General features: G+C 40.5%; 1 protein-coding gene across 1 annotated transcript in view; it reads right to left on the reverse strand.

Annotated features, from left to right (window-relative positions):
* Window positions 1–14,359, reverse strand: part of LOC126068353 (multidrug and toxin extrusion protein 2-like) — an 89,835-nt gene that overhangs the window by 39,139 nt on the left and 36,337 nt on the right. The window contains 2 exon segments of the mRNA XM_049870843.1: window positions 5,848–5,915; window positions 6,839–6,952. Coding sequence (XP_049726800.1) covers window positions 5,848–5,915; window positions 6,839–6,952 — 182 coding nt within the window.

Here is a 14,359-nt window from a genome sequence, read left to right on the forward strand (position 1 = left end):
TCCCAATATCAGCAGATAAGCTGATAGTTCAAGTCTTAAGAACTGGAGGTCAGATGAACAGGAGGCAGCCACAGGATCTAGGTGAGCAAAAAACCAGAACTCCTGCTTATATTCGGATGCAGGCCACACCCCCAAGCAAACTCTCTTTCAGTTGATTGGCTACTCACAGCAGAACCTATCATGGGAGTGAGAATCATGGCCCAGCCAAGTTGACACACAATCTTAACCATCACAGTCTACCCCTTGTCAACTCGGCACATGTACAAATCTCCTTAAACCATACATATTGTTGTTAGGTGCCGTCAAGTTGATTCCAACTAATAGCAACCCTATGCACAACAGAACGAAACACTTACTGGTCCTGAGCCATCCTCACAATTGTTGCTATGCTTGAACCCATTGTTGCAGCCACTGTGTCAATCCATCTCATTGAGGGTTTTCCTCTTTTTTGCTGACCCTCTACTTTACCAAGCTTGATGTCCTTCTTCAGGGACTGGTCTCTCCTGATAACATGTGCAAAGCATGTGAGACGAAGTCTCGCCATCCTTGCTTATAAGGAGCATTCTGGTTGTACATCTTCCAAGACAAAAAAAAAAATCTCTGAATAAAGACAATTATAAAGTTATTCTTATGCCTAACATGATACAACTAACACACGTACGACCAAAAATGCACTAGCCCTGTTTACATCTTACATTTTATAAGAAAACAAAAATATTCAGCACACACAAACAAAACAGAAATACTCATAACAATCACAGTCCTCATTTCTGCAACTGGTCACGTGGTTGTAACTGGTATTTAGAACTACTTTTTTTTTTTTCTTCCACTACCCGTCCCATATCCCCTTTGGCCTCAGCAAGCACCTCAGCTGATCATGGTTCTTTGCCTGGTAGGGTGACCCAAGCCTTCATTCCAGAAGGGTCTGGGTCATTAGTAGTCATGTCAGAATTGGGTTGCTGTAGTTTTCCATTAACTTTAATCACAGGGCATGGTAGTACTAAGAGATGCCCTAAGGGATCTCCTGTCTTCTATACACACTCTTCTTTACCTCCATTATGTAATATAAATCCGATTTCCTCTTGGTAATCAGGATCAATCACATCAGCCAGTATGGTAACTCCCTTCTTTGCCTGTTGATCCAGAGGCGTAAGGAGCCCAAAGTGGCCAGTTGGCATTCTTAGCTTCCAGTTCAATGTAATCAGTAATGTGTCTCCAGGTGGGCACATTCTTCCCTTTGGAACTAAGACCTCTAGACCTGCAGAGCATAAACTTGCAAGGATAGACAGCAAAAATCTTGTCAGTGGGCCACTAGAGGTAATAGTGAGCGGTGCCACTCCCATTTCCACCCCTTGATTCCTGCTCCCATGAATCCTGGCTATGGGAGAAACAGCACCATATACTGGATGCTGGTTTAGAGCATATACAGCCTCCTGGAGAACCTTGCGTCAACCCTGCAAGGTACTGCCACCTAGCTGGCACTGTAATTGTGTCTTTAGAAGGCCAGTCCATCGTTCTATCAAGTCAGCTGCTTCAGGAGGATGGGGAACATGGTAAGATCAGTGAATTCCATGAGCATGGACCCACTGCCACACTTCATTTGATGTGAAGTGAGTCCCTTGATCTGAGGCAATGCTGTGTGGGATACTATGATGGTAGATAAGGGATTCTGTAAGTCCACAGAAGGTGGTTTTGGCAGAAGCAATGCATGCAGGGAAGGTGAATTCATATCCAGAGTGAGTGTCTATCCTAGTAAAGACAAAATGCGGCCCTTTTTGTGATGGAAGTGGTCCAATGTAATCAACTTGCCACCAGGTTGCTGCCTGATGACCTCAAGGGATGCTGCCATACTGGGGACTCAGTGTTGGTCTCTGATGCTGGTAGACTGAGCACTCAGCAGTGGCTGTAGCCAAGTCAGCCTCGGTGAGTGGGAGTTCATGTTGCTGGGCCCATGCATAACCTCCACCCCTGCCACCAGGGCCACTTTGTTCATGAGCCCATTGAGCAATGATGGGAGTAGCTGGGGAAAGAGGATGACTGGTTTCTACAGAATGCACCATCCTATCCACTTGATTGCTAAAATCATCCTCTGCGGAAGTCACTCTTTGGTGAGCATTCACATGACACACAATATCTTCACTTCTTTGGTCGATTCAGAGAGGTCTATCCACATACCTTTTCCAATCATGTTCCTTCCAAGACCCTGACCATCCAGCTAAACCACTGGCCACAGCCCATGAATCAGTATACAATTGCACATCTTGCCATTTCTCCTTCTAAGCAAAGTGAAGAACCAGGTGCACTGCTCAAAGTTCTGCCAATTGAGAGGATTTCCCTTCACCACTGTCCTTCAGGGAAATCCCAGAAAGGTGCTATAGTGCTGCCATTGTCCATTTTGAGTGGTGCCTGCATATCACGCAGAACCATCTGTAAACCAGGCACAAGTTTTCTCTTCTTCAGTCAACTGATCATAAGGAACTCCCCAACAGGCCATAGGTGCAGACTGGGAGATGGAAGGTAATGTGACAGGAATGGAGGCCACAGGCATTTGGGCCACATCCTCATGTAACTTACTTGTGCCTTCAGGTCCTGCTCAGGCCAGATCTCGTATATACCACTTCCATTTAATGATGGAGTGCAGCTGTGCACGTCCAACTTTATGACTCTGTGGGTCAGACAACACCCAGTCCCTGATAGGCAGCTTAGGCTGCATGATGACTTGGTGGCCCGTGGTTAAGTGTTCAGTCTCTACTAAGGCCCAGTAACAAGTCAAAAGCTCTTTCTCAAAAGAGAGTAGTTATTTGCAAAGGATGGCAGGGTTTGCTCCAAAATCCTAAGGGTCTGCACTATGAGTCACCAATAGGGGCCTGCCAAAGACTCCAAAAAGCATCTTTATCTGCCACTGACACTTCCAGAACCACTGGATCAGCTGGATCATATGGCCCAAGTGGCAGAGAGGCTTGTGCAGCAGCCTGAACCTGTTGCAGCGCCTCCTCCTGTTCTGGGCCCCACTCAAAACTAGCAGCTTTTCAAGTTACTTGATAAATAGGCCAGAGTAGCACACCCAAATGAGGAATATGTTGCCTCCAAATTCCAAAGAATACCACTAGGCATGGTGCCTCCTTTTTAGTTGTGAGAGCAGCCAGATGCAATAATTTATCCTTCACTTTAGAAGGAATGTCTTGACATGCCCCACACCATTGGACCCCTAGAAATTTCACTGAGGTGGAAGGTGCCTGAATTTTTGTTGGATTAATTGCCCACCTTCTAGCATGCAAATGTTTAACAATAAGTCCAGAGTCATGGCACTTCTTGCTTACTAGGTCCAATCAGCATAATGTCATCAATGTAATGGACCAGTGTGCCGTCTTGTGGAAGGGAAAGGAGATTCAGATCCCTGCAGACTAAATTATGACATAGGGCTAGAAAGCTGATGTAGCTTTGAGGTAGGCAAATGAAGATGTATTGCTGGCCTTGCCAGCTGAAGGCAAACTGCTTCTGATGGTCCTTTGAAACAGGTATGAAGAAAAAGGCATTAGCTAGATCAATAGCTGCACACCAGGTACCAGGAGATAAAATAATTTGCTCAAGCAATGAAACTACATCTGGAACAGCAGCTGCAATTGGAGTTACCACCTGGTTAAGTTTTCAACAATCTACTGTCATTTTCCAAGATCGATCTGTTTTTTGCACAGGCCAATTAGGTAACTTGAATGGGGGATGTGGTGGGAATCGCCACCGCTGCGTTCTTCAAGTCCTTGATGGTGGCAGTAATCACTGCAGTCCCACCAGGAATGCAGTATTGCTTTTGGTTTACTATTTCCCTAGGTAAAGGCAGTTCTAACAGCTTCCACTTGGCTTTTCCTGTCATAATAGCCCTTACTCCAAACACTTCAAAGGACATAGTAGCAGGGGCGGGAGTCTGGGGACCATGGTTTCAGGGGACATGTAGGTCAATTGGCAGAGCAAAGTTTACTAAGAAAATCTTCTGCATCCCACTTTACTGAGTGGTGTCTGCAGGTGAGATGAGAAGGCAGAGGGTGACAGGACCTGGTTGAATGGACATGGGACATACAGGGTGGAGAGGAGGAGTGTGCTTTCACATTATAGGGAGAGCACCTAGAGTCACATAACAATGCATATATTAGTTTTTGTACATGAAACTGACTTGAATTGTGAACTTTCACTTAAAGCACAATAAAAATAAAAAAGAATGGTTAAAATGTCCATTTTTGTTATATATAAAACCAAAAAAACCCAAACCCAGAGCCGTCGAGTCAATTCCAACTCATAGCGACCCATAAGTTGTTATATATATTTTACCACAATAAAAAAAAGAAGGAAAATAAAACCCCTCTTGATCCCATATTTCAACCATCGGTAACCAAGCCTCTAGATAGAACTGTCTAACTCAGCAATGTCTACTTCTTTCCTTTCCTTGAAAGTCAATGCATTCATATCTGGCTCTCGCTCTTCATCCTCAATAAGGTCTCCGATAATCCTAAATTCAACAGACACTTTTCAGCCTTCTCCTATACCACCTTTCAGCAGCATTACACTCAGTCAGGTATTCCTTCTTTGAAACATTCTTCATTTCTGGTGCCCTCAATAACATATTCTCTTGATTTTCTTCCTTCTACACTTGCTGGTCCTTTAAAAGCCTTTGCTGAGGTTTTATTCTATTACTGACCTCTACATGTTGGGCCTTGCTCCTGGGCACTCTTCCTTCTTAGTCCTAGGAGACCGCATAGATTCTCATTACTTTCTTTTTTAATTTTTTAAGATTAAAAAAAATACAAAACCAAAAATGGCCAATAATCCTACTACCAGATCTCCTCTGTTGATCTTTATAAAACAAGAAATAAACACAGCAAAGAGAATATTTGCACAGGGTTGGAATATTTAAAAAGCATCAAAAGATTAAAGGCATTACTTCACATCGAGCCAGAAACTCTGTAGTCCTTTTTGATTCCTCCCATTCATTGCCTTGCCCTGCACAATATAACTAATTCATCTACTTTTCTTCTCCTCTACCAGCGGTGCCCCATTGCTCACTGGGATGATTCCGACAGTCTCATTCTTGCTCTCCTTACTTCCATACCTGTTCTCCTCCAAGTCATCTTCTCTACGGCAGCAAGAAGAACTGTTTTTTACCAGTGCCCACAGGCCCTGCATGATTTCTCCAACCACACATTACACCATCTTCCTCCTCATTAACTCCCTCAGCCACTCTCAAGTTTCAGGACCCTGGATATACCAAGTGCTCTTCTTTCCAACCTGGCACTTACACTCCTCTGGCGCTTCCCAGGCTAGCATCCTTTCATTCTCAGACCTTTCTTTGCTTCCTTTATGGTACTTATAACTTTTAATGCTCTTATTCATCTGTTTAGTTATTTATTTCTGACTCCCCACCAGTTTGCAAGCAAGAAGAGGGAGGGATTGTGTCCATCTTACCACTGTGTCCTAGCACCAATTCCACAGGCTGGTTCACAATATTTGTTAAATAAATGTGCCAGGCATTGTGGTTAGTGTTTTATATGTATTATTGCATTCAAGTTTCACCTGCAAAGTAGGTCTCTTTTTTTTTTTTTCTTCCATTTTGTATATGAGGAAACTGTAGCTTAGAAGGTTACGTAACTAGCCCATGGTAGCACGGTTGGTAAGTAATATGGCCAGGACTCAAACTAAGTCTACCTGGCTGCAAAAAAATCCATGTTCTTTCCACAATGCCTGATTCCTCTGTCTCTGATGCACAGCATGATGGGCACTTGACACATGCCGATGAATGAATTACAAAGACAGTGGTCAAGCAGAGCTTATGCGAGTCTCCACCCCAGAGGTTCTTACCATGTAGGCCACAGAGGACAGCTGATAAATGATAGCCTGGGCTCCAAGCTCTGCCACACTAATCAGTCCTAAAATGTTAGCACATACAGGAAACACATTTCAAAAGGTGGATTAAGCAAACATTTTCCTTATGAAACTAGAACATATTTTAATTTATGAGAAGCCAAGATACCCCAGAAGCAACATGCCATGGCAGAATTCACTGTCCCTGCTGAGAAGCACCCCAGAATATCCTTTCCCAGGGAGTTAGCAAAATCCCACACAGCTATGATACAGTTTCATTCTATAAGCACCTATTCCATCAGAGAACAAAACATCAGGTTTAAAGTAGATAAAAATGAGGCTCCTAGAATTGTAGTCTCTTTTGACATTCCTCATGAAGACATGGGGTCACAATGTGGATAGGAAAAGGACGGTAAACAATATTCTTTTAGGTTACTGACAGGACTTTTAAAGCACTCCAGCATGCACAAAACCTTTAATAATAGTTATAATCATAGTTTCTGTATACTATTTGATCTATTACTTTACTAATAATGAGTTGGTTAAGGTGAATACCTGACCAAAAATATAATAGTTCTAATATGAATATTGGTCAATTCTGTGCTGGAAATATCTTTAAACTTGGCTTGTTACCTAATAAATACCAGTTGAAGGAGAAGTTGGACTGACAACATCATGAGACCTGTGTCCAAGTTTTTATTCTCCCACTCTATGACCTTTGGTCAACCTCTTAACAGTAGCCTCACCTTCCTCATCTGCAAAATGAATGCACTGAGACACGACAAAAGGCCTGCCCAATTTGAAACTGCTTATTGTTGAATAAATCTATATTGAAATAAACCCATATTGTTCAATAAAGCTATATTGAAAATATTCCTGAGAATCAGATGAAACAAAGCAGGAAAGAGAAACAGCTAAGTTTCTTTAAAAGCTCTGGAGATATGATTAGCCAGGCTTTTTACAGGTTTATACCGAACTGTCGACAAACCTACAAGGAAGGTTCCAATCTCAAAGGTCCACCACTCAATGCACATCATAAGCATACTAGGAATAGTCAGCTGGATGAAAGAGTCCCATTCCTGGAAGCAGTCCCTAGACCAACCTACAGAATAGAGAAGGAAACACACAATTATTTTTTCAGGCTGTTTTTAAAACCAACAATTCTATATCACATACCCACCTCCTCCAAATGGCAGAGACTAGGAGTAACCTTAGTTCTTCAGCAAAATAAAAATCCCAAATAAGACCAGAGTTTGAGAAAGCAGACACTGAGTTGTCAGTACTTAGTGAAATTAAAGTAGGTACTATATACCGCATCAAAAAAATATATATGTATACCACAAAATTGTCCTTCGATTGTCCCGGGGAAACTAAGACACTCCAGATAAAGAAAAGCTGAGGGCATTTGCTACTACTGACCTGCCCTACAAGAAACGCTAAAAGAAATCCTTCAGATGGAAAAGGACACTAGACAGTAAATCAAAGTGAAACATAGGGTAAAAAAAAGATCTCCATAAAGGTAATTTCATGGCAAGTATAATGGGCAGATTTAAGGTTTCTGGGGCTGGTAAATTCAGTTCTTATGTCCTTCATGCTTTATAATGACAAATGCATAAAAAATAAGTATAAATTTATGTTACAGGACACATGATGTATACAAAATGTTATGGGCGATAAGAACATAAATGTGGCAAAGGGAGTAGTAGTACAGGAATAGTTCTTGTATGTTACTGAAGTTAAGCTGGTATTAATTTAAACAAAGTTGTTATAAATGTAAGATGCTAAATGTAATCCTCATGGTTAGAAACAAACAAAATAACTAAAAAAACACAAAAGGAAAGGAGAAGGGCAACAAGATGGTTCCTTACAAAAAATCAACTACATAAAAGAAGGCAGCACTGGATGAAATAAGGGGCAAAGAAGTTATAAGGCACACAAAAAACAAACAACAAAGGTCCTTACAAGGAAGTTCTTCCTTATCAGTAATCATTACTATGAATGTAAATGGATTAAATGAGCCAATCAAAAGAGAATGGAAGAATAGATTTTTTTTTTTTTTAAATGATCCAACTACTTGCTGTCTACAACAGGCATGTCTTAGGTATAAAGACACAAATAGGTTGAAAGTGAAAGGATGGGAAAAAATACTCCATGCAACAGTAATCAAAAGAAAGCTGGGGTGGTGATTTTAATATGAAACAAATTAGACTTTAAGTCAAAATCTGCTATATAAGATAATGATAAAAGGGTCAATTCACCAAGAAGATACAACAATTATAAATGCATATGCACCTAATATCAGAGCTCCCAAATATATAAAGGAAACACTGAGAGAATTCAACAAATAGACAGTTCTACAATAGTAGCTGGAGGCTTCAATACACCACTTTCAATAATGAATATAATGTCTAGTGATAAGATCAATAAAGAAATAACCTGAATAATGCTATAAATGAAGTAGATCTAACAGATATATATAGAACACTCCACCCAACAAGAGCACAATATATTCTTCCTCAGTGCACCTGAATCATTCTCCAGGATAGACCAAATGTTAAGTTACGAAGGAAGTCTCCATAAATCTAAAAAGATTGAAATCATACAACATATCTTCTTAGACACAATGGAATTATACTAGAAATTGATAACAAAAGGAAAATTGGAAAATACACAAGTATTTAGAAACTAAATAGCACACTATTAAACAACCATGGGTCATGGACAAACTCAAGAGAAAAATCAGAAAACACTTAGATTGAGTAAAAATGAAAGCACAACATACCAAAATTTATGGGATGCAGCAAAGGCAGTGCTCAGAAGAAAATTTAGAGCAGTAAACATCTACATTAAAAAAGATTTCAAACCAATAACCTAGTTTTACAACTCGTGGAACTAGAAAAAGACAAGTAAACTAAGCCCTAAGTTACCAGAATAACAGAAATAATAAAGATCATAACAGAAATAAGTGAAATAGACACTAGAAAACAATAGAGAAAATCAATGGAACCAGAAGTTGGTTTTATGGAGAAATCAATAAAATTAACAAACCTTTAGCTAGGGTGACAAAGAGAAAAAGAAAAAAGATGCAAATATCTAAAATTAGAAATGAAAGTAGGGACATTACAACTGACCATACAGAAATGAAAAGGATCACAAAAGAATACTATGGCCAATTACACACCCAAAAATTAGACAACTTACTGGAAACGGACAAATTCCTAGAAACGCAAAAACTTCTTACATTGACTCAAGAAGAAATAGAAAATCTCAACAGATTCTTAATAAGTGAAAAGATTGAATCAGTAATCAAAAAGTTCCCAACAAAGGAAAGTCCTGGACCAGACAGTTTCACTGGGGAATCCTAGCAAACTTTTCTAGAAGAAATGACTCTAGTCCTTCCAAAACTTAGAAAATAGAAGAGGAGGAAACATTTTCTGAATAATTCTATGATCATTACCCTGATACCAAAGCTAGACAAAGATGCCACAAGAAAAGAAAACTACACATCAATATCCCTGTGAATATAGATGCAAAAATCTTCAACAAAATACTAGCATGCTGCAATAAACATGCACCTACTCCTTACGTATTGATTACTTTGTTATCCAACATTCTACATTTATGACAATAGTAAAAAGTCTACCATCCAACTATTTTGCGCATTAATGACGTGTGCCTTGCAGTAACCCTTTCATGATCAGTGGGACATACAGTGTCCACCTACATTTTCTGCCTCTTGAATCCAGAGGGGTATAAGTGTCCCACATAAAATTTTGTGATCAGATGTGGTCATCCTCCATTCATGCATAACAACCTGGTCTTTGGAACCTAACCATGTCAATAACTGAAGAGTAGGTATATGCATACAAAGACCAATGTTCATTGGTAGTTACAAGAGTTGGTAGGGGGAATAACGCTCTAAATCATAGATACTTGTTATTTTTGGTGATTAGGAAAGTAGCACAGAATGTGGATATAATAAGCACAGCTTGACCAAAGTAAATGATGCCACTAAGAGGTGCAAAAGAATATGACATACATAATCTGGTAATACAAACAATAACCAAATAGTGAGTGTATGGTCACATATGTATGTGTATAGGGATATATGTGCATGGTAGGCACAGGTGTGTACATACGTGTGTACAGATAGAAGTATCTACATTGTATGTTTATGTACAGATATGTGTGTGTACATGTATATATTCACAGAGGACACAGTTATAGACACTTCTCAGACATAACCAAACACCTTGAGAGGTTGATTTTCTGGGTTCCAAGTCTCATGGAACAAATCAGTCAAGTGGCATAATATAGTTCATGAAGTTCATGTTCTACATCCTAGTGAGGTGAGTAGTGTCTGGGGTCTTAAAAGCTTGTGAGCAGCCATCTGAGATACAACTATTGGTCTCTACTACTCATCAGGAGGAAAGAGAAGAAAGGAAGGCAGAGTGTCAGAGAAGAAATTAGTGTACAGAGCTAATAGCCTACACAAGCTACGGCCTCATATAACCTGAGAATAGAACTAGATGATGCCCAGCTACAGACCATTCTGATCAGGGCCACAATAGATGGAGCTTGATAGAATGGGAGAGAAATGTGAAACAGAACACGAATTCCTAAAAAATCCAGACTTATTGGGCCAGTTGAGACAGAGGTCTCCCTGAGATTACCGCCCTGAAACCAAAAATCAAACCCATTGCCATCAAGTCAATTCTGACTCATAGCAACCCTACTGCCCTGAGATACTCTTTAAACCTTGAACTGAAACTATCCCCTGAGGTCACCTTTTAGTGAAATAACAGATTGGCACACCAAATAAAAGATATTACCTGCGAGTATGGTGCTCCATTAAAAAAATCATCTATATGGGATCAAAAGGTCAACAATTACTCTAAAGCAAAGATGAGAAGATAAGGGGGCAGGGAAACTGAGCTCTGGAAACAGAAAAACCAGAGCACAATTAAAGAGAATGTTGACACACTGTGAAAAATATAACTAAAGTCACCAATTTGTGCAGAAATTGTCAAATGGGAACCTAATTTTTGGTGTAAACTTTCACCAAAAACACAATAAAAAAAAAAACTAGCAAACTGAATCCAAAGAATATTAAAAGGATGATATACATGATGAAGCAGAATTTATCCCATGAATCAAGCATGGTTCAACATAGAAAACAAATCAATATAATACACCACATTAACAGAACAGAAGGAAAAGAAACACGTGATCATCATTTGATGCAAAAAAGGCATTTGACAATATTCAACATCCTTTCGTGATAAATACATTCAGTAGACTAGTAATAGAAGAGAAATTCCTCAGTATGATAAAGGACATTAATGAAAAACCCACAGCTAACATCATACTCAATGAAGAAAGAGTTTTCCCCTCAATATCTGGAAAAAGACAAAGATGCCCACTCTCACCACTGTTATTCAACATTGAACTGGAAGCCCTGGTCAGAGCAATTAGACAACAAAAAGTATCTAAATCAGGAAGGAAGGAGTAATACTATCCCTTTTCACAGATGATGTGATCCTATATATAGATTTCAGAAGAAAGCTACTAAAGCGAATAAATGAATTCAGAAAAGTGGTAGGGTATAAGTCAACACACAAAAACCAGTCAGGTCTTACATATCAGCAATGGCCATTCTGAAAAGGAAATTTTGGAAATAATTCCATTTATAGTAGCATCTAAAGAATAAAATACCTAGGAATAAATGTAGCCAAGGAGGTTAAAGACTTGTACACTGAAAACTATAAAACATGGCAAAAAATTAAAGAAGATCTAAATAAATGGAAGTACACTCCATGCTCAGGTATTAAAAGAATTCATATTGTTATGATACCAATACTACCCAAAGCAATCTCTAGGTTCAGTGCAATTCAATCAAAATTCCAACAGCCTTCTTTGCAGAAATGGAAAAGCCAATTCTGAAATTCATATGGAATTCCAGGGGGCTCTGAATAGCCAAAGTAACCTTGAAAATGAACAAAGAAGGGGGACTCATACTTCCTTGTTTCAAAACATATTATAGCCCACAGCCTGTTGCCATTGAGTCAATTCTGATTCACAGTGACCCTATAAGACAGAGTAGAACTGCCCCATAAGATTTCCAAGGAGCTGCTGGTTAATTTGAACTGCCAGCCTTTTGGTTAGCAGCTGGATACTTAACCACATGCAATCAGGCAGGCCTCCAAACATACTATAAATCTACAGTAATCAAAATAATTGGTATTGGTATAAAGATACCAAATCGAACCAAATCCATTGCCATCTAGTCATTCCAACTCATAGCGACACTATAGGACAGAGTAGAACTGCCCCATAGGGTTTCCAAGGACATAATCTTTACAGAAGCAGACTGCCACATCTTTCTCCTGTGGAGCAGCTGCTGGGTTCGAAACACTGACCTTTCAGTTAGCAACCAAGCAATTAACCACTGTGCAACTAGGGCTCCTTCAGTATAAAAATGGACCAATGGAATACAACTGAGAGTCCAGAGATAAACCCATACATCTATGGTCAACTGATTTTTGACAAGTATGCTAAGTCTGTTTAATGGAGAAAGAATAGTCTCTTCAACAAGTGTTGTTGGAGCTACTGGATTCCCACATGCAAAAGAATAAAGCTGGACCCATACTTCACACCATACGTGAAAATTAATTCAAAATAGATCAAGGACCTAAATGTGAGAACAAAAACTATGAAAGTCTAAGAAGAAAACACAGGGGTAATGTTTCAGGACCTAGTTTTTAACAGTGAATTCCTAGATACGGTACCAAAAGCATGAGCAGAAGAAGGCAAAATATATATATTGGACTTCATCAAAATTGAAAACTTTATTAGCAAAGAGGCAGGGCCAAGATGGCAGAATAGTCAGATGCGTTCTGTGGTCCTTCTTACAATAAAAACCTGAAAAAAAGTGAATCTATATATAACAATCTAGGAGCCCTGATCATCAAAGACAAAGTTGAGGAGTAGGACTATGTGGCAGGGGAAGGGAAAGACAGTTCACAAGCAGCAAAGAAGTACCAGTCTAGAGCTAGCTGGCACCCTACAGGCTGGGTTGGCTGGAGCACATGGGCTGAGGTGAGCAGTAGCACTAGGGGTGCATTTAATCATGTCAGGAGAGACCAGGTAGCAGAGAGTCTGCACAAGCCTCTGGAGCCATGGGGAGGTGGCGCTGGATCTGCAAAAGTTAAGTGCAAGCATCTAACCTACTGCGTGGGATAAAAATAACCCTTCCCCCTCTGGGACCTTCATAGTGGAGAAGTGCCACTTTCCCCTCACCCATTCCCCTCCCCACTCTGCTCCAGTACCAGCCCGGCAGTATTCAACAATGGTCACAACGCTTAGCCTAAGCCGCAAATAGGAGTTATCGCGCCCAAACCAGTCTCATGGCTTTAGGAGGAAAAAAAAAAAAAAAAAACTCCACCAACTACCCTAAGCTGGGTCCTCAGGACTAATGATGCCCAAACCAGTCTTGGGGCTTTAAAAAATCACCATGTCCTCTAATCTGGGAACTCAGGGCAGGCACTGCCTCTTTACCTAGGCACTGACATAAGAGGTCCACAGACTTCAGATGCCTTCACCCCTGCCTAGACCTGTGTGGGTCGATTCAACAGGGTAGGCCCTCATTAGCCTAGAACAACAGGGTATATACCTGAAGCCTATTTTCCACTGTAGCAGCCAAGGGGGAGTTGCAGATTCATGACATTGGAAACCACCCTGTCCATTAAGCAGGGTCCTCACTCACCTACATCAGGGGCCTAAGGATTGGTGCTTTCACCCATTCTACTTAGCCACCCATGACAGGCGTCCAAGAATAACTGGTGCCTCCCAGTCCTTACAGCCAACAGTATTGGGTGCCCAAAGTCCAGCTGCAAAACCTGCCCACCTATTAGCTCTGGGGGACAGGGACATGCCTTCTATCTAGGCACTCAGGAGCATCCAAAAGCCCAATATCTTGCTCAGCACATAACACCCTACTGCAGCCAGATACCTATGCCTGCTCCAATCACCCCTACATAGTCCTGCCCCTCTAGGAGGGCAGGTGAGAGTCTGTACTACACACTCAGAGACAGACCACCTGGGCACCTGAGCTGAATCCGCACAAGAAAACTAAGTAGACCCCTGGGCTCACACCTCTAGTTGCAGCTCTAATCGCCTGTGGACAGGATGTGAGAGTATCAAAGGAGCCAACAACCAAAGTAGCTCACACATGCAGCCTATTTGGACATATCAAAGCAAAACAAAAAACTAGGACACAGTAAGCAAACATAAAATAAATAAATATAATAATTTATTGATGGTTCATTACCAAACCACATAAAGAAGAAGATCTAGATGGCTCCAGCAAGTGACCAAAACAAAGAACCAGGAAACCTTCTGGAGGAAGATAAGGTCTAGGAATTACCAGAGTTAGAGTTCAAAAGATTAATATACAGAGCTCTTCAAGAGATCAGGAAGGAGATCAGGCAAAACTTAGATCAAGCCAAGG

This window comes from Elephas maximus, chromosome 2 (genome assembly GCF_024166365.1).
Source record: "Elephas maximus indicus isolate mEleMax1 chromosome 2, mEleMax1 primary haplotype, whole genome shotgun sequence".
NCBI classification, from domain to species: domain Eukaryota; kingdom Metazoa; phylum Chordata; class Mammalia; order Proboscidea; family Elephantidae; genus Elephas; species Elephas maximus.